The sequence below is a fragment of the Lithobates pipiens genome, unplaced genomic scaffold, assembly GCF_037356315.1.
Source record: "Lithobates pipiens isolate NorthernLeopardFrog02 unplaced genomic scaffold, aLitPip1_a1.2 Scaffold_27, whole genome shotgun sequence".
Classification (NCBI taxonomy): Eukaryota; Metazoa; Chordata; class Amphibia; order Anura; family Ranidae; genus Lithobates; species Lithobates pipiens.
In genome coordinates, this window is record NW_027507788.1 from 144,661,334 (window position 1) to 144,687,042 (window position 25,709).

General features: G+C 44.7%; 1 protein-coding gene across 1 annotated transcript in view; it reads right to left on the reverse strand.

Annotated features, from left to right (window-relative positions):
• The window catches only part of INTS11 (integrator complex subunit 11), a 58,567-nt gene that overhangs the window by 26,772 nt on the left and 6,086 nt on the right, over nucleotides 1-25,709 (reverse strand). Inside the window, exon 2 of the mRNA XM_077457610.1 lies at nucleotides 11,515-11,596. Coding sequence (XP_077313736.1) covers nucleotides 11,515-11,542 — 28 coding nt within the window. The 5' untranslated portion in view covers nucleotides 11,543-11,596. The remainder of the gene's footprint in view (nucleotides 1-11,514; nucleotides 11,597-25,709) is intronic.

The window sequence follows — 25,709 nt, forward strand, 5'->3', positions numbered from 1 at the left end:
CCCTTTAGTTCTAATGTACCCCCCTAACCCCCCCAATAAAGGTTTAACCCCGTGATCACCCCCCGTCGCCAGTGTCACTAAGGCTGGGTTCACATTGCAGCGGTTTATGAGAACGAATGTGATTCGCACCGCACTGCAGTGCAAATCACATCCGATCTCTGTGCGATTCGAGTTCAGCCATTCGCCGCACCCGCCGCAAATTCGCACGGGACCCTTTTTTTGGCCCGCAGCAGAATCGGATCGCATGGGTGTTCACACCATGCGATCCGAGTTTGCAGATCGCACTGCGATATGCGAACTGATCTGGGGGTGTCAGTAACATTTCACTGACACTCCCAGCAGTCCGCATAGGGCAGTGTGAACTGCCGCCGGGAGGCATGCGATGCGGGAACCCGCCGCGGATTCGTGGCGTTTCCGCATCGCTCCAGTGTGAACCCAGCCTAATAAGCGATCATTTTTCTGATCGCCGTATTAGTGTCACAGGTGACGCTAGTTAGGCAGGTAGGTATTTAGGTTCGCCGCAGCTTTTTATAGCGCCAGGGACCCCCATATACTACCGCATAAAGCCCCCTGATTGCCCCCTAGTTAACCCTTTCACCAGTGATCACCATATAACTGTTACAGGTGACGCTGGTTGGTTAGTTATTTTTTTATAGTTTCAGGGCACCCGCCATTTATTACCTAATAAAGGTTTAACCCCCTGATCACCCGGCGGGTGTCATTTGTGACTAATAACTGTTAGGGCAGTTAGGGTTAGCCCCCTTTAGTTCTAAGGTACCCCCCTAACCCCCCCAATAAAGGTTTAACCCCGTGATCAACCCCCGTCGCCAGTGTCACTAAGGCTGGGTTCACATTGCAGCGGTTTATGAGAACGGATGTGATTCGCACCGCACTGCAGTGCAAATCACATCCGATCTCTGTGCGATTCGAGTTCAGCTATACAGATAGTATGGCTGAATTCGTGTCGCACCCGCCGCAAACTCGCACGGGACCCTTTTTTTGGTCCGCAGCAGAATCGGATCGCATGGGTGTTCACACCATGCGATCCAAGTTTGCAGATCGCACTGCGATATGCGAACTGATCTGGGGGTGTCATTAACATTTCACTGACACTCCCAGCAGTTCGCATAGGGCAGTGTGAACTGCCGCCGGGAGGCATGCGATGCGGGAACCCGCCGCGCATTCGTGGCGTTCCCGCATCGCTCCAGTGTGAACCCAGCCTAATAAGCGATCGTTTTTCTGATCGCTGTATTAGTGTCACAGGTGACGCTAGTTAGGCAGGTAGGTATTTAGGTTCGCCGCAGCTTTTTATAGCGCCAGGGACCCCCATATACTACCGCATAAAGCCCCCTGATTGCCCCCTAGTTAACCCTTTCACCAGTGATCACCATATAACTGTTACAGGTGACGCTGGTTGGTTAGTTATTTTTTTATAGTTTCAGGGCACCCGCCATTTATTACCTAGTCTCACTAGTGTACCCCTAAATTTAGGGGTGTCTACTTTCCAAAATGGGGTCATTTGGGGGGGGGGGGTTTGTGCCATCTTGGCATTTTATGGCCTTCAAAACTGTAACGCCCTTAGAAAGCCTGAAGGCGGTGCTTGGTTTTCGGGGCCCCGTACGCGGCTAGGCTCCCAAAAAGTCCCACATATGTGGTATCCCCGTACTCAGGAGAAGCAGCAGAATTTATTTTGGGGTGTCATTTCACATATGCCCATGGCATGCATGAACAATATATCATTTAGTGACAACTTTGTGAAAAAAAAAAAAAAAAAAAAAAAGTTTGTAATTTTCCCGCAACTTGTGGCAAAATATAAAATATTCCATGAACTCAACATGCCTCTCAGCAAATAGCTTGGGGTGTCTACTTTCTAAAATGGGGTCATTTGTGGGGGTTTTGTGCCATCTTGGCATTTTATGGCCTTCAAAACTGTAATAGGTAGTGAGAAGTGAACTCAAAAATGTACGCCCTTAGAAAGCCTGAAGGCGGTGCTTGGTTTTCGGGGCCCCGTACGCGGCTAGGCTCCCAAAAAGTCCCACATATGTGGTATCCCCGTACTCAGGAGAAGCAGCAGAATTTATTTTGGGGTGTTATTTCACATATGCCCATAGCATGTGTGAGCAATATATCATTTAGTGACAACTTTGTGTAAAAAAAAAAAAAAAAAAAATTTTTTTTTTGTCATTATTCAATCGCTTGAGGCAAAAAAATAAAATATTCAATGGGCTCAACATGCCTCTTATCAATTTCCTTAGGGGGTCTACTTTCCAAAATGGGGTCATTTGGGGGGGGTTTTGTACTGCCCTGCCAATTTAGCACCTCAAGAAATGAGATAGGCAGTCGTAAACTAAAAGCTGTGTAAATTCCAGAAAACGTACCTTAGTTTGTAGATGTGACAACTTTTGCGCAAACCAATATACAATTATTGACTTTTTTTTTACCAAAGACATGTGGCTGAATACATTTTGGCCTAAATGTATGACTAAAATTGAGTTTATTGGATTTTTCTAATAACAAAAAGTAGAAAATATCATTTTTTTTCAAAATTTGCGGTCTTTTTACGTTTATATCGCAAAAAATAAAAATCGCAGAGGCAATCAAATACCATCAAAAGAAAGCTCTATTTGTGGGAAGAAAAGGACGCAAATTTTGTTTGGGTACAACATTGCATGACCGCGCAATTACCAGTTAAAGCAGCGCAGTGCCAAAGTGTAAAAAGACCTCTGGTCATTTACCAGTAAAATGGTCCGGTCTGAAAGTGGTTAAATTTTATTTATACCGATAATTAATGAGAGAGCCAAAACGGGTTCAACACGCCAGGATCGTGGTGGTTTGGTAATGGGAATGTTTTTTTTTTGTTTTGTTTTTTGCAAAATCTTTGAGTTTTTAGTTAGCATACAGAATTATCCACAGAGGGGCCAAACATTGCCCACGCAGGGGCAGATCTCTGATGCGGTAGCAGACCACAACCAGGCACATCATATAACTAGAACATATTGCCTCTGAAGCCGCAACAGACTGCAACAGGGAAGACCAACAACAAATACAACCTTACTTATCTATACCCAAATAAGGGGAAGAGGTTCAGTACAGGAGAGCTGTGCTCAATAGTATATTGGCAGGATCTTATGACACAAAAATACTTGGGTTAGCATATCATCATACTATATCCATAATATCAATCTAAGGGTTGGTCACCGCGTCAGCCGCTGTAGTACCATCTTCTAACCAACAGCTCCACACCTTTTCAAATTTGCGTGGGCAACCCCTGCCCGAGTAGGTGGCTCTATAAAGAGGTAAACTAGCGTTCACCAGGTTTTTCCAGAACCTGACAGAGGGCGAAGAGGATTGTTTCCAGTTCATCGTGATGGCCTTGCGTGCATAATACAGCAATAGGGATAGAAGTATTTTCCTAGCTCTAAGGATTGGCATTTGCTCCACGAGCCCCAGCAGACAATATTTTAGGGTCATAAGGGACACTAGTCCTAGAGGTCCTAGCTATCACATGGAGAACTTCCTTCCAATAAAGTACAATTGCTGGGCAAGCCCAGAAAATGTAAAAAAAAAGTCCCCTAGCTGATAAGAGCAGCGTCAGCATGCCGGAGAATGTGCCGACGACATCTGGTGCAGCCTATGGTGTGTGTAGAGAGCTCTGTGTACAATTTTGTATTAGACCAGTTTATCCCTTGCTGAGACCAGAGGGAAGAATGGAAAATCCCAAATCTCCCTCCACTCATCGTCATTAAGCCCCGGTATGTCCCCCACCTATTTCCTGCTGAGGGAGGACAGTTCGGGGATGGCAGCAACCAGCAGGGACCCGTAAACCCGAGACATGGGCTTCTCCAAGTCCTTCACCCGAAGGGTGGATTCAAGCTCCTAATATTCCAGTATAGTTGGCCGACCTAAGAACTGACATCTATAAGCGGGAGATACCTAAAATAGGCCTGTGCAGGTATATTAAATTTGGTACGCAATACATGAAAGGGAGTGAGCTCTCCGTTAGTGATAATATGCTCAAGAGCCAGTATTTTGTGTTTGGCCCAGGCCTGCGGATCCGGGATAGTATTGAATTGTGGTAAGTTGGGATTCAGCCACAGGGGGGTGTGAGGAGACCAGGAGTTTGGCTGGGGGGCCCCTCAACGCATCCCCCACCTTCCACGCCTTCATAGTGGTGCGCATAAAGGGGTGAGGCAATGAGGAGTTTTTGGCCCCCTGAAGATCAACCCCTTAATGGCCTCCAGAGACCCCACTATAGCCGCCTCTAACACCATTGCAGAATTGGTCAGGTCAAGCCGCAACCACCAATGAGTGGTTACAAGCTAAGTGGCCAAAAAATATTTGTGCCGGTGATGGGGGATGTTTAGTGTAATCCAGTAGGGACTATGATCTCAGCGTATTCTGGGACAGAATGCAGCTTCTAATAGTCAAAGTGTCAGTCTGTGAGAAGCGAGTATGAAGTCTATGCGGGACATAGAGTTATGAGAGGATGAGAAACAAGAGTACGATTTCGTTTGTGGGAACTTGTGATGCCACGTGTCTGTTAAATGAAAGGTGGAAACGAGCTTATAGAACCTAGTTTCGTTGGGAGCGTTCAAGGTGGGTTGAGTCAGTTGTAACTTGTCTAAGGTTGGATTTAGTGTGGTATTAAAGTCGCCCAGCCAGACTGCAGATATTGCAGGGTGGTGGGGCCATGAACGACAGTCCCCCTTTAATTATGGTAATGTTAAATGGGGGGTGGCACATAAAAGGCCAGTATGAGGAGGGGTTCACCATCTAATTTAGCTAGGAGAAATGCGTATCGTCCCTGTGGATCAGTGGATAGCTCACATAACATATAAGGCGCAAATTACATTTTGTCAGCCTGTACTCCATAATTTTGTTTGGTGAGGAGTTGGTGCATTTGCTGTTGCATGCGGTCGGAGGATGTCTGTAGGGGTGGAATGGCATCCCCCACTGTGCTCAGCCTGGTCTCAGGTCCCTTTACCCGGTCCCTGAGCTTTTGGAAGCCTTAACTAATGAGGGAAATATCTATCTTTACCTCCTCCATTTGTGCTGTGAGAGAAGTTCTGCACAGAGTGGTCGCTTTGAGTAACCTTTCAGTATGGCCTGCCGTTCATTCTCCCCCTCCTGCTTTCTCAGGGGTGCCATCTTCCTCCATGTCCTCCCCGTCTTGTCAGCGGTACTGCTCGAGTTTCACACCGCTGCTTTCTGCGATTTTGTTGGTGACATGCTGGGGGAGTCTGGGTGTCATTTAGTGGGTCTCCAATCTTATGTGGGTAGATCTAGTAGCCTGTAGGACAGGTGACAGCACTGGCTTTGGGCTTGGGATTACCAAGATGGCCACGGATCTCCAGGAGTAGGATCTTCTTAGATGCGGCTGCTGCATGGAAGACCACCGCTTAATTTGGGGTACTGCATGTCTGGAGGCCTGTAAAAAGGGTGGTGTGGGGTGTGCTGAAGTTTTCCTGAGTGAATCCAGAAGGCAGCTGGGTGGAGATGCAATACAGGTTGGGTGTTTGGGTGGACCAAGATGGCTGTGGACCTCTGCGAGTAGGCCGAAGCCGCGGACTTGCCTGAATGCAGCCGTCGTGTGGAGGATCGCCGCTCCGTTCGGGTCGCTGCTGGTCCGGTTGCCTGTAGGGTCAGTGCAGGGGATATTAGATGTCCCCAGGAAGGTTTGCCAGGTGGATGGTAAAGATTATGGGAGTATAGGATTAATTAAAATAGGAGTAGTGGACAGAGCTCAGGGCATACACGTCCTACTCCATGCTGAGTCAGGCCATGCCCCCCAAAAAAATTAACATTTTTAAAAACAAATCCTTTAGGATAAGCATTTCTACTCTCATCAGATCATTCCATGGTCCCAGCCTAGTAAAATGTAATAGAAGGTTTAGAATAATTAACTTTACTGGAGAAAATGCTGTTACAGGTTTCCTTCAGTCCAAAATGCGAGCATGAATGCCTAGGCACTTGGTCATGTGATCTCTGTTGAAAGGGGGGGGGGGGGGGATCATCCAATCTGAGCCCTTCAGCAGAGATCACATGACCAAGTGTCTAGGCCTTCAGACAAGTCCAGAGTGAAAGGGTGCAATGATCTTCTTGAGGAAAAGAGGGAAAGGGAAGTACAATGAGGGGAAAAAAAGTATTTGATCGCCTGCTGATTTTGTACGTTTACCCACTGACAAAGAAATGATTAGTCTTTAAATTTTAACTGCTACCCGACCGATGCAGGACGATGTACGTCAGCAGAATGGCACGGACAGGCAAATGGGCATACAGGTACATACCTTTGAATTTGCCACTGTGCCATCGCGTGCCGGACGGGACTCCCGTGAGTCCAATCGCGTGCCCCGCGGACTCGATTGCCAAAGGGATACCCGCGATCATCTCACGGGGAGGAAGAACAGGGAAGTGCCAATGTAAACAGCATCTCCCAGTTCTGCCCATCAACAAGTGACACTGATCTCTGCTCCCTGTGATTGGAGCAGTGATCTGTAAAAAACACAGCCACGCCCCCCAAAGTTCGAAACATGTCCCTAGGACACACTTAACCCCTACATTGCCACCTCCTGGTTAACCCCTTCATTGCCAGTGTTATTTACACAGGAATCAGTGCATTTGTATAGCACTGATTACTGCATAAATGACAAAGGTCCCAAAAATGTCTGATATGTCGCAGTCACACACTATAAATTTTATATATATATATATATATATATATAAAAAAAAAATTTGTAAATGCCTTAACTTTTGCGCAAACTAATCAATCGTTTATTGCGATAAATATAAAAAAAATGTATACATACCAAAAATATGTAGAATACGTATCGGCCTAAACTGAGTAAAAACATTTTTTTTTTTCAATATATTTTTGGGGATATTTATTATAGCCAAAAGTAGAAAATATAATGTGTTTTTTTTTTCAAAATTGTCTATAGCGCAAAAAAAAAAAAAAAAAAAAAAAAAACAAACAACCACCACACAACGCAGAGGTGATCAAATACCACCAAAAGACAGCTCTATTTGTGGGGGGGGGGGGGGAGACATCAATTTTGTTTGGGACCCACGTCGCATGACCGTGCAGTTAAAGCGAGAGTGCCAAAAATCGCTATGGTCTTAAGCCAGCAAAATAGTCTGGTCTGAAGTGGTTAATGGTAGATTTATTTTAAAAGTGAGAGACAACAAAAATATTCAGAAAATACAATTTCAAAAAAGTTATAAAACTTATTTGAATTTTAATGAGTGAAAAAAGTATTTGACCCGTTCGCACAACATGACTTAGTATTTGGTGGCAAAACCCTTGTTGGCCATCACAGAGTTTAGACCTTTCTTGTAGTTGGCCACCAGGTTTTCACACATCTCATAAGGGCTATTGTCCCACTCCTCTGTGCAGATCCTCTCCAAGTCATTAAGGTTTCGAAGGCCGACACTTGATAACTCGAACCTTCAGCTCCCTTCACATATTCTATTCATATTCTGTCTGGAGACTGGCTAGGCCACTCCAGGACCCTAATGTGTTTCTTCTTGAGCCACTTCTTTGTTGCCTTGGCAATGTGTTTTGGGGTCATTGTCATGCTGGAATACCCACCCACAATCCATTTTCAATGCCGTGGCTGAGGAAAGGAGGTTCTCACCCAAGATTTGACAGCACATGGCGCCGTCCATCGTCCCTTTGATGCGGTGAAGTCTTCCTGTCCCCTTAGCAGAAAAATACCGCCCCAAGCATAGTGTTTACATCTCCCTGTTTGATGGTGGGGATGGTGTTCTTGGAATCATAGGCAGCATTCCTCCTCCAAACACGGCGAGTTGATAGGGGATCACAACACTTATTTTACTCATTAAAATGCAAATCAATTTATAACTTTTGAAATGCGTTTTTCTGGATATTTTTGTTGTAATTCTGTCTCTCACTGTTAAAATAAACCTACCTAAAATACTTTTCCCTCACTGTAGTTCAGTCCTGGTGCTACTCTCTATTAATCTTCGAACATAATACAGCTTTATTCTAACATCAAATGTTTTAAAAGAAAAAGAACTGTACAGGACTCCATGTCATTTGTTCCCTTCAGCGCTGTGTAAAAACACGAACTACACAGGTATCCTTACTAAGCATCCTATAATGCCACAGTAAAGAGGATTATTTGTATTAAGGTTACCATTAATACCCAGAATAAAATTAACCACAGCTGATGACCTTGGTGCGGTGTCCTTCCTTTCAAGACACACAATTCTCACACTCATCGACTTGTGGTTTAGGCTGGGTTCACATTGCAGCGATGCGGGAACGCCGCGAATGCGCGGCGGGTTCCTGCATCGCATGCCTCCCGGCGGCAGTTCACACTGCCCTATGCGAACTGCTGGGAGTGTCAGTGAAACGTTAATGACACCCCCAGATCAGTTCGCATATCGCAGTGCGATCTGCAAACTCAGACAGGAATCGGATCGCATGGCGTGAACACCCATGTGATCCGATTCTGCTGCGGACCAAAAAAAGGGTCCTGTGCGAGTTTGGGGCGGGTGCGATGCAAAATTCAGCCATACTATCTTTATGGCTGAACTCGCATCGCACAGAGATCGGATGTGATTTGCACTGCAGTGCGGTGCGAATCACATCCGGTTCTCGTAGCCGCAGCAGTGTGAACACAGCCGAAATCTAATAAGTTAATAACGTCTAGTGTTCGCTGCTTCTTTGACTATTAGCAGTTAGCTCTGTTTCCAGCTATGAACTATAGAACACTTGCACCTATGTTATGGAAATTATGTGAGAGGAGGTGTTCTATAGTGCCAACACACTTCCTGCCCTAGAATGTCAACACTGCTTCTCCACAGATGCAGTACACCGAGTGTTGTCATCCTAGAACAAGTAGAGTGTTACTGACAGGATCACCAGGCAAAAAATTAAAAATAAAATAAAAAAAAAGGAAAAATGAATCCAGTCAGTAAATAAAAAAAATATGGGGAGGGATTAAACTGGAGAAGACAAACTTTGGAGCAGCTGTGCATAATGACCAATCAGCTTCTATCTTCAAATTGTTCAGATAGAAAGCTAGAAGTTGATTGATATGTACAGCTACTCCAGTCTCGGTAAATCCCTCCATAGTTAAGTATATTACTTATTAGACCCCTTTCACACTGGGGCATTTTTCAGGAGCTTTAGCAGTAAAAAAAAAAGTGCCTGTAAAGCACTTGAAAGAAGCCTCATTTGCAATCCCAATGTGATAGCCCAAGTGCTTTAAGAGCCCTTTCACACTGCCAGCGCCCGAAAAACGCTCGTAAAGCGCCGCTTTACCAGCATTTTTCGAGCGCTGGGGGGGGGCTTTTAACCCCTGCTAGTGGCCAAATAAAGGGTTAAAAGCGCCCACAAAGCGCTGCTGCCAAAAGCGCTTTGCAGGCGCTTCCTGTTGATTTCAATGGGAAGGGGCGCTTTAGGAGTGGTGTATTCACCGCTGTAAAGAAGCTGCTTTTTTTTTGATGCCCTGCCAATGCAGCGCCTCAGTGTGAAAGCACTTTGATTTTCACATTGGGACTGCCTGATTGCATAAAAATTGAAACTAAGGTTTGACCTCATATGGTTTTGGTAGATCTGAAGACAAAAATCTGCAGAAAATGTAATAGTGTGTATGGGGCCTTAGGGTCCTTTCACACGGGCTTGTCCATTATATGGATTCAGCTTGCCCAGAGAAGGATTGCTCCACTGATCCTCGCTGAACAGGTGGATGACAGGTCTGTCTCTGCTCACCGTGCAGAGACGGACTTGTCAGAGCCCCGCTCTCCTCTATGGGAGATCAGATGAAAAAGATACCTGTCCATTTTCATCCGATCTGATCCTCCAGACGGATGGAAAATAGGGGTTCCACCCATCTGGATTTCACGGACAGGATCGGGTCGGATGTCAGAGGCCATGTCACCGCTGACATTCACCGCTCCATAGAGGTGAATGGAGGGTCCGATCAGGTCTGCCTGAAAAACTGACAGGCAGATCTGATCAGAGCGCCTGTGTGAAAGGGGCCTAAATGTTTCTTACCACCCTACAATGATGTCCTGACAAGCTACTGGGCAGGCTAAGGGATCTTAGATCGTGCTGGTAGAGGGGCAAGGGAAGCTTATATGGCAGACATACTGCTCGAGTACAGGGTCCATCACAGAGACAGTCCAAGGTATTTAGTAAGAGGCATAACAAGGTTTTTTGAAGTTGTCATTTTTTCCCCACAATTCTTTGGAAAATTAAGAAAAAATTAAATTTAGTTTTCACAAAAATGTCATATTAAGTTCTTGCTCGCACACGGAATAGGCATACTTGCAACTACACCCCAGAACACATTCTGCTACTCCTGGGTATTGTGATACCACATGTGTGAGACTATTACAGCCTGGCCACATAGAGAAGCGCAACATCCAAAGAGTACCTTCAGCCATTATCCACTTTAAAGTGGTTGTAAACCCTTACAAACCACTTTGACCTACAGGTAAGCCTAGATTAGGGCTTACCTGTAGGTCCAAGCAATATCTCCTAAACCTATACGATTTAGGAGATATTTACCTGAAGACATCCACCGCTGTCTACGGCGCGCAGGCACACTGGGTAAGCCGCAGATCGCGGCGATATGCCGCGAGTGTCGGCTCCCGTGCGCATGCGCGGGAGTGACGTCATCGCTGCTCCTGCGAATCACAGCGCCGGAGCAATGAGACTCACCAAGAAGATGGACGCTCGGAACTACAGGGGACAGCGGTGACATCGCTGGCTCCTGTGTCGGGTAAGTGACACATAATGGACTATGCAATGCATAGTAGTCCATTATGCTTTACCTTTGCAGGGAATCAAAGAGGAAGTAAACCCATCAGGGTTTACTTCTGCTTTAAGTCTATTAATTTCAATGAAGCAGTAGTGGATTGGCCCCTGCTTGTTTTAGGTTATTGTACCTTGAACCAATAAAGCAATTTTAATTCTTTCATCAATTGGTCTGGCACTCCTGTTTCCTTTAGCTTTGAGGTTTTATTGCTGTCTCCATCTCAATCTATAGTCTTTTTCAATTTTAACTCATAACTGGCCTTAATTATAGTAAGGCAAATCTGTCATAAGAGAAACACAAAAGCTGCTGTTTATGACTTTACCTGTTGAAAATGCTAGTTTCCTGGTTGTCATGATCTAATGACTTCAATGTCTTATAGGTTACTGACTTGCAACAAGCACATAGATCAGAAGTTCTGGTTTTACTCTGACTTTCCTTGCTGCATGCTAATTCCAGGTAAGTAACTTGGAAGGAGGAGATTAGCAACAGCACCTTCCATATTCTGGTACAGGTTTCCTTTGTTTGAGAAAGTTATTGTAAAGGCTTATCTCAGAATCTACAAAAGAGATGCAAGCTAGGCTTTAGAATGACTTTCATTGTTAGTTGTAATGTATTTTAAAGGACTTTGAGGGGATTGCTACTCTACCTACAAACAACAACAACAACAGTGTTTCACATTTGATTTTTTACCAAAACATCAAAAATAATGAGACAAGATTCTTACCCAGTGGGGTAACCTTAATTTCCGGCATCTTCAGATGTATAGATTAGTCATATACCGATATAGGATGGGAATAATTTAGAACCTGTCAAAAGAGGAACAGAAGGTGTAACAATAGACTGTGGCAAGCTAGACAAGGTACTTAAAACAGTAGATCCAATAACGTAAAGTAAGAATCCAGGAAGTGAGTGGGAAAGCTTGCTCCTCCCCCCTTTAATAAAGTATCAAATCACACAGCAGTCATAAGGTCACCTTAGCATCCAAGAGCCATCAGACTGTATAATTTTTCTTTTAACATGGCCATCAACAGCACAGGACAAATAAAAGTGAACACTTACTCACTGCCATGGAACAGGCATGTAAGCTCTACGAGCAGGGCCCTCCTGTTTTGAAATGTACTGCAATTATGTCTCCCCCTCTACATTGCAAGCAATGCGTAAACGGTTGGTGCTATATAAATTGTTAATAATAATTATTACACACACACACACACACACACACACACACACACACGTCACCACTGAGCCAAAGCGCACTACCCCAACATGCACTTCTGAACTGACTGTCACCAATGACACAGCATACCACAAGCTGCTGTACTGTCAGGGCTGGCTTAGCCCTTGCTTCTCTGGGCTAGCTGCTCAGCTGTCGGCTAATTGCCAGCTCTCATCTCTCTCCACAGTTACCAGCTGTTCCTTATCCTGCTCGTCTGACCTGCCTACTTAAAGCTGCCCAGTTCACTTCATCTCTGCCTTCTCCTTGGTCACATCACAAGAAACCATAGCCTGCGGTTCTGTTTAAAGACTGGCTTGCTGACATCCCTTCTGGCTCATTATCCTGCTTGCTGTTGCTCCACTTGGATCCCTGACTTCTGGCCTGGCTGATTACCCGATCTGGTTATTGAACTCTGGACTGGCTGACTACTCGATTCGGTTACTTGACTCTGGCTATGCTTTGACTACGCTTTCTCTATTTACCTTTTTATTTAATAAACAAGTGTGTTTTAATTGTACTTCTGTCTCGGTCTGATTCATGGTTTCTGACATGTACATTACATTTCTCAGACTGCTGTACATCTCATTTTACATTTATACCACTAGGAAACGTTAAATTGTTAACTCAGAGTACGAGAGGGGTAAAGAGTCAATGAGGCCCTGGGAGAGGGAGAGGGAAGGTATTTTATTAACAATGAGTCAAAACAGACAAGTCAATTAGAACAAAAAGGAATTAAAACATACAATACACATAGATGATCAGAATTATCTAATGTAAACAAAGAATTACCACCAAATAGATGGTAGTGAGCCCCTGTGCATCAACGTGTTTCGCAAGTGCTTCTTCAGGACACATGGGGTTAGTTGAAAGAAAACAGGTCTCCCCCGTCAGCAGGAGATTGTCTCCGCATGGAGATCTCCTGGATGATCAACAGTGAATCAACATATATAAAACAGGAGGTGAATTTTTATTAGTGCCAATAGTAGGCTGATAACGTGTATAAATGTACATATATAGTTCACTGAGGGAGGGAAATGGGAATGCAGAGCTTTGAGGAGTAACAAGGCAAAACGGCACAAACAGCCTATCCAGACCTTAATGGTCCACACTTGCTAGGAGCCAAAAAAAATAAAATAAAAAAAGAAATAGTCCCCAGGGACTTGTGTATATATTTCCTAATTGATTCAACACGCTCTCATGCATCAACCCACCATAAGTCTGAACTAAGCTGGTGTGGCAGCGGTGACAAGTCATTCAAAATATCCTCTGGGGGCATGCAGATAGATAGGTGGCTACCTCAATATTTAATATATTTCTGATATTTGCCTGCTGTACCATGTACTTGTGTTAAACAGTATCCTGTTCTCCTTTGTGTGAAATTCCTGGTCATTCTGCCAGCCTCTCTGCTATCCTATCTCAAACTGACCACGCTAGGCATGACAGCACATCCTTCCCAGCATGGTCATTTTTCTGGCCATTCTGGAAGCACAGCCTGCCTGACCTCCAATGGGCAGATTTCTGCTGAAACACCCAGTGCACAGACATTCACTGTGAAGAGTAGTGTTCTGCTGTTTCTCCACCCAACCTCTCCAAGCCCCTTATGCAGCTGAGAACCAAGATTATATGATCACTTAAAGGGGTTGTAAACTCTCTGCGTTTTTCTCCTCAATGCATTCTATGAAAAACCTTCTTTACTGCAGCAGTGCCCCCGAACCCCCTTATACTTACCTGAGCCCCGTAATTCCAACCACGGGAACAAGCACACCAGCTCCGGCCGGTGTCTTGTGTCCTGGTTGGATAGATTGATAGCAGCACAGCCATTGGCTTCCTCTGCTGTCAATCAAATCCAATGATGCAGGTGCCAAAGCAGAATCCTGTGTCAGACGCAGCAGCAGGACACGGGAGCGCGCCTGCACGGGTGTCCCGTAGGAGAGCGCTTTTCTGACAGGACGCTTGAGAACAGGAGGAGCCAGGAGCACTGCAAAGGGACCCCAGAAGGAGGAGGATTGGGGCCTCTCCGTACCAACTGCACAGCGGAGATGTGACTTTTTTTTATTTTTTATTTTTTTTTAAACCTGAACCTATAGAATCCCTTTACATACACCTATAACATTATGAGAGAGTTATCTTGAAAGGAAGCCCCCCGCTCACAGGGCTTCCATCTTCACGGGCTCTGGTCGCTTAAATAACCGAGTCCCAATGACATCACTCCCCTGAATGTGGGTGAGAGTCATGACCACAACACAGAGCTCTGACGGGATGGTACGAGTAGGTCATCCCTTCACAGCACATGTGGCGATCGAATCTCTCCTAAACGATGCATATTTAGGAGATTTTTATTTTACCTACAGGTAAGCTTTATTAGAAACTTAGCTGTAGGTAAAGATAGCAGAAAAGAGTTCACTACCACTTTAAATACATCAAATGTAATTGCTAAATACCTATAAAGTAAAAAAAAAAAAAAGCCTTGGATGCAGATGCCATCTGAACAAAATGAAAGCTAGTGTCAAAATATCTTTGACTGCTTACACTATATTATGCACAAAAATACACATTTGATGTTCAACAAAGATTTATAGGGAGCTGTAAAAATCAGTTAAAACGTATAATTTAATATAAATTGCTCTTCTGAAACAGTTTTTTTCTTAGTCATGTGACCGGCTCACCACCAATCAGGGCTGTAGAGAGCATACGTCAGCAGAGTAATAGAAGCCCCTCCCAAAGATCTTTCCCTGAAGACGCCAAAGAATAGGGAAAGATCATGTGACAACAGTGCTGCAGGAATAAGGTACTATAAAAAACCCACACACCACACTATACAGGGTCATGATATATACAGTACTGTATAGGTGAATGAATTAGGTGCAGCCCACCCTAAATACCTACCCAATTTCAGTCTAGCACTGTGCTGCTTTTTCTCTCCCCTCTGGATTCTGTGTGTCAATCAAATCAGGTGATGAGTGAGCAGGAGGTCGAGCCCCAACATGGCTCAGGATGGATCCCGCACGAGTATTCCCCCAGCAAATGGCTCGTTAGAGGTACTTAAAGGGGGGCAGATCCAGAAGCACCGGCAGAGGGCTCCATATTGCTCCCGCTGACACCAACGATAGGCACCATTTCTTCCGCGGACACCAATAATGGGGCACCCGATACCTACGATTGGGTACTTTTCCTCCCAATTACATCAATCGGGCAGGCATTATTCCTTCCACTGATACCATTCCTCCAAATTGATGCCAATGATGGGACACCATTCCTGCCATTCAAAACAATAATAGAGTGCTATTCCTCCCACCAATACCATTCCTTCTCCTACTGACCACAAACACTATGTAATTTGCTTGCTCACACTGACAACCAATCCTGGAATATGGTTTACTCACACTGATGCTGGGGCCTTTTCTAGCCCCAGTGGCCACAGTCCGGCCCCTCTAAAGTCTGAAGGGCAGTAATCTGGCCCTTTATGTATAAAGTTTGGAAACCATTGTTCTGAACTAATTCAGCTAAATACCAGCTTAGCACCATCCAGCTTAGGACTAGGGGGGCATATAGCAGGTTAAGCACCCCCTTAGAAGCCATACAATTAGGGCTGCAACTAAAGATTATTTTCATAAATCGATTACTTGGCTGATTGTTTCGATTAATCGGTTAATAACCTTAAAAAAAAAAACAAAAAAAAAAAAAAAAAAAAAAGAAGAAGAAGAAGAAGTGGGTCAAAATGACGTTCATTTTCAACCACAGTGACGGGAAAATTTGGAAATAGAAAGGACTTTTCAGACAGTGTATGTGTTTTTTGTTCAGAAATGAAGTGAAAATTTCAAACAAAATTCTTTCATTCAGCGAATGTACAAAGATTTTTCATCTGAATATTCTCACCAGAAAATTGATCCGTGAGGTCAGCATAAGGCTCGGTCTAAGCAGTTTTTGCTTTTGATCTGTTTCTGCAGTGCGTTTTGATTTTTGCGCACGTGATTTTACTGCAATTTGCGTTTTTTGCATTCCTTTTTGGGCAGATTAAAAAAACACAAATTGCTGCAAAAACACATTACATGCTTTTCTGCAGCTTCTCCATTGAAGTATATCGAACCAAAAAAAAAAAAAAAAAAAGCACCGTTTTGCGTTTAAAAGTCCCTGACCCTTTCCAAATATGCAGCGGCTGAAAAAAGCACAGATATGAACGTGTCCCATAGGAAACCATGTAAATGAACTGTAGTGCGTTTCTGCAAAAAGCACCAATAAACACATAGATGTGAACCAGGTCTATGATGTTTAGTAACATGATGGAGTTAAAAAAAAAAAAATAAAAAAAAAAGGAGCAGATAATCACTACTGGAAGGGGTTATTTTTTTACTGTAGAACAGTGAAAGTAATATTTATAGTAGTGATTAGATTTTTGTACTATAAAGGGCTCCTTTTTTTTTTTTTTTTTTTAACCCCATTATGTTACTGGCTGATTAATCGATTATGAAAATAGTAATTGATTAATTTCATAATCGATTAGTTGTTTCAGCCCTACATACAATTGTCATCATATGCAGAATATCTACAACTAAAGCACTACAGGCTTTCTAATTGAACCAATCTACATCGATAATTAAGAAACATCAGCAGAAATATTAGAGAGTTTATAAAGTGGATTATTTATGATTTGTCATTGCTGCACTATTTACTCCAGTACAACAAGCTCACCAGGTTTTTCTGCTATGTAATTTTTACACCCAATAATTTTCTTTTAATTTCAGTGGAGAGAGACACAGGTTTTTATTGCTGGCTGGGTCCCCCGTTTCGTCCCATATGGTGACCCATCATATTTGGTTGGATTGCGCATGCATGACGCTGCCATATGCGTTCCACCCCTCAGTCAAGGTTCAAGCTCCACCATCCAAGTGGACATAGAGCCCGATTATATTTATTCTGAGCGAAGCAAGAATTGGCCTGAAGCGGGGCGAGCGAAGCGAGCCTGCGAGGAGTCCTGTGTTGGAACGCATATGGCGGCGGCGCACATGCGCACTCCAGCGGGTAGCCGAATGTGATGGGTAGCCTAATGTGACGTGACACCCCATTAGGGAGAGTCACCCTCTTTGTGTTCTGTTTGCCAAACGTGAAAGAAAATTCCAAATTGCGGATTGTCTCCAAAACAATAGAGGGCAAGTCTTCCAATAAGTACATTATTTCTGGGGACAACCAGGTATTCCCCCACTTTGGAAGGATTTCCTCACTTTCTGTTGTGGCTAGGGTACAGGAAGTGAAAAGATTCTTCTCAATGGGACAAGGATGGCAAAAGAAGGATTATAACACTTCCTTACTCCATCCAAAAAGGAAGAAGGGTTTTACCTTTATTTCTACTGTAATGCAATTGAAGTAGGACTATCAGATACAATGCGAGGTGTAGCTAGTAGATCAGAAGAACTCATATTTAGGAAATAGCACACCGTTTGTCAAACCTGTCAGTCCTGCAGTTCTAGGCCAGTATATGCAGGGTTGGGACTTTGGAATCCCATGACGCCCTGCCTGCTGGCATTTCATTTGTGGGTGGAAACGGTCAGCTTCTGAAATCTCTGAGATCAGAGTGATGAGATTTCCCTGCAATAATTCACTACCCTGTCACTGAGCCCTCCAACAATGATGTCACTTGCTGGCAGCTGGATGTTTCAGTCCCATTATGGGTACTGCATCAGGGTAGAGTGACAAATGGTTTGGCATGCTTGCAGGATTTAGGCAGATCTGGGAATTCTGATAGGTACAGCTTGCGAATGTTGTTTGAGATATGAAAGAGAAAAAATAAATACTCAAAGCAATATCACTGCTTATGGAGAGCCCCCACAACTCTAAGCATTGTGCATGTGGCGGAATTCATAAGCTTAAAATAGGATACTCATTCCCATCAGCATTGTGTAGCTGATCAGGGTCCCCACCCCCCCCACCTTTGGATAAAAAATAAAAATAAATAAAAGCTTTATTCTGATCAGGAAACAAAACACCTCACACTGGATTTCTTTCCTCTGTTTCATCTTCCATTATTACAATGGTAGGCACCGGCATGGCATACCCATCATGAGTTCCAAGAAATTATCTAGGACAGCGTGTGTGTGTGTGTGTGTGTGTGTGTGCGATACACACACTCTATTAGTGGGGGGGGGTTAATCATTCACAATTTTGGATTTAATAATTACGGGGAGATATTATTTTAAGTTAACATATTGAAATAAAAGGGGTAGCGCTGTAACCGCTTGGATATAAATGATCTGGGCTGTGTAGTTTTAAATATGGGCACGAAAAGAAAAAATGCTTGTTAGGCCCCATGCACACGAGACGCTGTTAAAAACACGTGTTCAGATGCAGTTGGACACTTTTTTTAACTGGCCCTGAACTCATTTAATGTTATCCTATGTGTCCATGCACACAGTCTTGTTTTTGGCCGTTTTTATGCAGTTGCGTTTAACCTCGTTTTTCCAGGAGCAAAAAAATGGGGTCAGACGCAAAAATGTCCACGTTTCAGACGCAAAACGCGGCACCCGCGTTTATAAAAAAGGAACCCAAATTTTTTGGACCTGAAAACTCAGAAATATGATCTGAGGATGGCATTTTGTAACCCGATTTTGGGGGCCCATATCTTGGGGCCACTTATTGCCAGGAACCCCAAATTCTGTATGCAGACCCTGTGGAACTAGCACTACAACATATCCAAATGTGAGGTTCCTATCACCAAGTGATCCCGAGATAGGGGGCCCCAAAGTTGGGTCGCAAAACGTCATGCACTTTTCTGCATCAGAGATACATGGCCTTAAAGTCAACTGTGACCATCTGCGGCAATGTAATTTGGTCATTAGGGTTGGGTGTTATGGTAAGTGGTTATCCGTTAGGGTTATTGTTTAGGATTAAGGGTTGGATTAGGGTTAGGGTTAAGGTTAGTGTAAGGGATAGGGTTAGGGGTAGTGTTAGGGGTTAGGGTTAGTGTTAGGGTTGTTTAGGGTTAGTGGTTAGGGTTAGGATTCTGGATATTTAAAAAAAAAAAAAAAAACTAAAATTTTAATATTGGTTTTATATTCGAAATAATGAAAACATTAAAAAAATTGCCACAAGAAAATTTTAGATATTTTAAAAAATTGGATAATTTTCTATAAATAGACATTATTTATTTTTAAATAAAGGACAGAGAAAAAAAAAAAAAATAAGTCATCTGTACATCTATAGATACATATATTTTATAAATATATACATATACCCGATCGCTACCAACAGACGTTCCTCTGGTGACACTGTTTCTCATATTGGTGTCCACGAATGTCAGACCAGGTCGTACTTTTTCTAAGAGCAGATCAAATGTGACAATGGACATCCGGCTAAAATGAAAAAAACTTGTCGGGGTAGGTACGCAGCTGCACATACATGTTTGTGAAATATCCGACGGACATTCGCTGTCCCATTAACGGATGGGTCCAATATCGATGAGCTCTGACTCTGGACCTCTCACGAAATTTGCGACAACGTTGCTGTCTCATCAAGAGCAACATCAGGAGCATTTCCTGACATATATTCAATATGGGATCCATTTCAAAATATATACCACAGAAAGAGGCAAATGCAAGTGTACAACTGCTCTCTATGCTGCTGCTGCTGCTCACTCTGATCAAAATAGCAGAAATAGTTAAAGAAACATGCTTTGAGAGCTTGGGGAGGGTCTACATGATGTTATCTTTATAAACGCAAAACGCGGCAAACACACGTTTCAGCTTTTTTTGAGCAGAGTTTTCACCTGCGTCTCGTGTGCATGAGGCCTATAGTTGGAACCCCCCAAAAGAAGACCGGGAGAAGATGGCAGCACCCATGATTGCCAAGCAAGTCTTCCACAATGTGCTAATATGCTGAGTGTACTAGCACATTATAACTAAAAGCTCCTGGGGCTCAATTGATAAAAAAAAAAAAAAAAAAAGAAGAAGAAAGAAAAATTTCGTGAAGGAACATGCAGAGCTGTACTCTGAATAGATATGCTGTGTGGTTGTCTCCCTCCTCGGCACAAATTTTATCTCATGTGTTGGGGAAAGTTTTCAGAAGTGACTCATGCTCAGGGCTGCTGTTAGAAATCATGGGGCCACATACAGTCTACCTGACTGTCTCCCCTAGCCGAAAGTGACTGAACATAGATTTAATCAGATCCTTTTCCCTGCAAGCCCAGCTGCACAAATAAAATGAACAGGAAGTGCTCTTAGGCTTCCTACTCATTCACAAATGGAGGCATAGTAAATACAGTTTACTATGCTTCACGATGAATGGACACAGGAATGTTTGGTACTGATCACTCGGTGTGTTCATTCAGGAAAGGAAAGGGCAAGAAAATTACATATTTACAGGACCACTCTCCATACTAAAACTTCCATCTGTGTGCCTGCAGCAGCTGTCGGTGGTAGAGGAGAGGAGCAAAGCCAGCAACACTGCAGGGGAAAGGGGCCCTGGACATATGGAAGTTGAGCATGTGCTAGAACCAAACCCCTGCAGTGCACCAGGAAGGAAAAAAAAAAAAAAAAAAAAAGAGGAGGAGAAGCTGTTAACGCTGCAGGGGATGGCAGAAGAGGATTGTTGTCTGCAATAAGACAGTACAGCCAACCCTTATGCTCAGCAGGTGTCTGGGCCCCCATTTTGAACTGATGGGTCCAGTACAGGAGGGCTGGCTGTACTGCCTTAGCAGCCCTGCTCATGCTGATAACAGAAGAACAAAGCACCACACAGAAACAACACTTGGTGCTTTGGAGAGACAAGTAAACACTACAGATATATTTGCTCCATTCAGATTTCATGACCAGGGTTTACAACCACTTTAAGTCTAGGGAGTTTCTGAAGAGGCTGTATTACTCAACCCACTCCAGCAGGCTCTGGCATTCTCCTCTCCCCCTGAACCTCCAGTCTGTGAATCATCAGATACAGCACTGGGCTATTAATTCTGTATAGTACATAGCAGGGCAAGTGTGGCCAGACGCATCTTACAGAGGGGGCTGTGGTGGACCATATGTATGGTTCAAGGGAGCTGCTGGAGCACAGAGTCAGATATGCAATACAGCCTTTTCTGCAACCCCCCTACTAGATTAAATGAGCATTTAACCCTTATAGTGTGATGGGTTGTGCCCAGAGTTGGGCTTTAAGGACCATATCAGATGGGTGATTCTGTAGCATTAATATCCACTACAATTCACCAATATCAGCGATCCGTAGTAAATGGTTTAATCATAGTCACTGGCAATTTGTCAAGAAGTGCTTTGTTGATTAAACTTCTACTACAGCATTAGATCAGCATGCTGTTACAGATCGCTTCCCTTCGAGTGGCTGTAAACCCACACATCAAAAAAGGCTGGAGTTAGACTTACCGGTAACTCCTTTTCCAAGAGTCTTCCAAGACAGCCATGAGACCTAGGGCTCTCCCTACCAGGACAGGAAACACGTCAACTCCCACCAGATAAAAGGGCTGTCCTCCAGGCCCCATGTAAGTATTCTCGAGAACCGTAGAACGTACCTGTAAAACATATGCTTAATACACACACAACTTCAAGACAAAACCAGGTGGGAATCCGACTGTCCTGGAAGACTCTCAGAAAAGGAGTTACCGGTAAGTCTAACTCAGCTTTTCTCCAAGCGTCTTCCAGGACAGCCGTGAGACGATGAGCCAGAACTTGCCAATCTAGGGTGGCATAACTGCCTGAAGGACCTTACGACTAAATGTCTGCTCCTGAGCAGATATGAGATCCAGGCGATAATGTTTAATGAAGGTCAAAAAACTGGACCATGTGGCAGCATTGTAAATTTGTTCCAGTGAGGCTTTTAGCCCAAGACGCAGACAAGGCTCTTGTTGAGTGTGCAGTGACAAAATGCGGAAGAACATCCATAATTTTTTACGTTTCAGAAATGGCTAGATGGCTAAAGTAAGCTAAGGTGGCTTTAGATGCACTCTTTCCCTTGTGTGCTCCTGAAAAAGGAGGACAAAACAAGGCGTCTGTTTTTTTTTGAAGGTCTTGGTGACCTTAAGGCCGGGTTCACACCGCTGTGATGCGGGAACGCAGCGAATCCGCGGCGTTTTCCCGCATCGCATTACTCCCGCCGGCTGGGAGTGTCAATGATATGTTAATGACACCCCCAGATCCGTCCGCATATCGCAGTGCGATCTGCCGACTCGCACAGGAATCGGATCGCATGGTGTGAACCCCCATGCGATCCGATTCTGTTGCGGACCAAAAAAAGGGTCCCGTGCGAGTTTGCTGCGGGAGCGATGCGAATTCAGCCATACTATCTGTATGGCTGTACTCGCATCGCTACGGAGATCGGATGTGATTTGCGGTGCGAATCACATCCGGATCTCCCCCCGCAGCAGTGTGAACCCAGCCTCAGGTAGATGGGAAGAATTCTTCCCAACAACTACATTTTCTTTCTTGGTCACCCTTTGGCGAACTACAAAAGGTTGGCAGTACAATGTCCTGGGATCAGTGAAATGTACTTGCCACTGTATGCAGAAATCCTGGATCTGTTTTCAAAACAATCCGATCCTCAAAAATTGTGAGGAAAGGCTCCCCCTCACTCTAAGGGCCTGTAACTCACTTACCCTACAAGCTGAGGTAATTACCACAAGGAAAATTGTTTTTAAGGTAAGCAAATTAACTGAAATATCCTCTAGAGCAGGGATATGCAATTAGCGGAACTCCAGCTGTTGCAAAACTACAAGTTCCATCATGCCTCTGGGCGTCATGCTTGTGGCTGTCAGTCTTGCTATGCCTCATTGGGTTGTAGTTCTGCAACCTAGGGGGAAGAAACACCAGATTCTGAAGCCATGCTGACCCCCCCGTCTGCCACCCTTGGGGACTTAGGACAGGTGAACAGTCCCACCCTCCTAGCTGCTGCAGACTGAGGGGCCCCCACCGCAGGACTCACCACCCTGACCGAGTTCTGCGCCATTCAGCTACAAGTTCCTGTGTCCTGTTTCAGCTCCCAGGTGTCCCGAGTGAGAAACCGCGCTGTTCTGAGCAACAGGGACTAGCGCTGAGCATAAAAAATGCCAGCCGCTCTGTATAAAGGACATAAGCACAGAGAAAATGGCAGTCGAGCTACAGAAAAATGGGAGGGAAGATAGTGACAGGGAGAGAAGAGAGGGAGGAGAGGGATCCCCGAATCGACCTCCCAGGGAATACCCAGCTGCTCAATCCCGCCGAGGCAGGGAGAGCTGTACTTACCATCCAGGGGAGATCTCATCACAGACCCACTTTCCGATCAGTACAGGGTGGCTGCTGGCCACGGCACACTGACACAGACATCGGTAGTCCGGTCATATGTGTGCCCCAGAGTGTTGCGCTCACCAGCCACCCCTGGAGCCAGAGGGGCGTGACGTGGCCGACCCAAGGCGTAGCTAGGGTCCGAACGCGCTCGATGGCCAGGCTGGGGAGACTACAAGGATCTATATTATCCAGCCTGTCACGCAGCCGGCTGTTGATAGCAGATAATGGGATCTAAAAATCTTGAGCAAAAGGCAAACTTCAGCAAAAAAAAATAAAAAATTCCAGGACCGATGGTCCCGCAGGGTTCCTAGGTCCCTCTCCTTCACTAGGCAAAAAAATAAATAAAAAATGGAGCTGTGGGAATTTGGCTGAGGGGTTATTACTGGAGGGACTGCCCCCTGGGCGGAAATATAAAAGTTCTGTTTTTTCACATGTATTACATGTTCTGCCTAGTCCTCTCCTGAAGGTGGCGTAACAACCCTATGGTCAAGATTAATGGAGCTGTGTCAGTCAGTGAACGAAAGAAAATGACCAGTTACACTTACCGGTAACGTCTTTTCTAGGAAATCTTCCAGGACGGCACACCTGAGAGATGACTGGTCCACCTGACAGGAAACACAATCAACAACGAATTTAAAAGTCCCCACCCTTCCCTCAGACCCTCAGTTATGGTAAAGAAAATCCCACACCAGTGTCAGAGGGAACATTCTGTGAAGAATCAATATATCACACCAATAAAACAAGGGTAGGGAGTAGGCCTGCCGTCCTGGAAGATTTCCTAGAAAAGACGTTACCGGTAAGTGTAACTGGTCATTTTCTCCAGTCATCTTCCAGGACGGCACACCTGAGAGGATAAGCAAGAAGTTCAGGCCTACCTTTAGGGCGGGACAACCGCTTGTAGGACCTTCCTGCCAAATGCCAAATCCTGAGGGGACAACAGCTCCACTCTGTAGTGCCTCAGAAATGTTCTATGGCTCGTCCATGTTGCTGCTCTGCAGATCTGGTCAATTGAGGCGCCTGCCCTCTCTGCCCAGGAGGTCGCTAGGGATCTAGCTGAATGCGCCTTAAGGCGGGTTGGTACTGGTTTACCTGCCTGTCTATAAGCTATGGATATGGTCTGTCTAACCCATCTAGCTATCGTAGATTTAGATGCTTGAAGACCCTTTTTCTTCCCTGAAAAAGTGACCAATAAATGACTGGATCTCCTAAAGTCTTTCACCCTTTCTAAATAGACTAGGAGACAACGCCTGACATCTAAGAAATGAAATCTTTCTTCTTCCTTATTCTTAGGATTCTGGCAAAAGGACGGGAGAATAATCTCCTGTGTTCTGTGAAATAATGAAGCAACCTTTGGCAAATAAAGAGGATCCTGAGTGAGGATTACCCTATCCTCTAGGATGCGCAAAAACGGCTCTTTAATCGACAGAGCCTGTATATCACTCACCCTCCTGGCCGTAGTGATAGCCAGGAGGAAGGCCAACTTAAATGATAAAAGCTTAACCGAAATTTGAGCCACCGGCTCAAAAGGCCCCCTTGTTAGGGCATCTAATACCAGGGACAGATCCCATGGAGGGCAACTGACCGACCTAACTGGAACTACCCTTTCCCTGGCCGATAAAAATCTTTTTATTAGCGGCTCCTGTCCTAGCTTCCTATCAAAAAACACGGACAGGGCTGCCACCTGGACCTTTAGGGTGCTAACTGCCAAACCCTGGTCCACCCCCTCCTGAAGAAAGTCTAGGATGGTGGGTATCATCTGGAGAGCCCCCTCCTTAGACTGTAACCAGTGGGAGAAGACTTTCCAGACCTTTGCATAAATCTTTCTGGTGACGCCTTTCCTACTGAGGAGAAGAGTATCTATCACTTTTTCCGAACAGCCCCTGTCTCGGAGTATTTCCCTTTCAATAGCCATGCTGTCAGAGAGAGACGACCCGGGTCGGGGTGAAAGACTGGACCCTGACTGAGTAGGTCTCGTTGCACCGGCAGATGCAGTGGGGGAGCTATCGCGAGACTCTGAATGGTGGGAAACCAAACTCTCTTGGGCCACCAGGGTGCTATCAGTATCAGGACTGACCTTGAGTAGGTTAATTTTTGCAGGACTCTGGGAAGGAGCACCAATGGGGGAAAGGCATAAGCCAGTCTGAAATCCCATACTTGTACAAGAGCGTCTATCCCTTCTGCTTCTTGATCCTTGTAAAGGGAGAAAAACCTGAGAACCTTCGCATTCTCCCGGGAAGCGAACAAATCTATTTCTGGCTTGCCAAAATGTTTGCACACCAGGAAGAAGATTTCTTTGCTCAATCCCCATTCCCCCTGAAGGATGGGCTGTCTGCTTAGAAAATCTGCTTGCAGATTGAGTGAGCCCTTTATGTGAATCGCTGACAATGAAAGGACCCTCTTTTCTGCCTTCACAAGGATCTGTTGCGCTAACCGTCTTAGTTTGTCCGACCT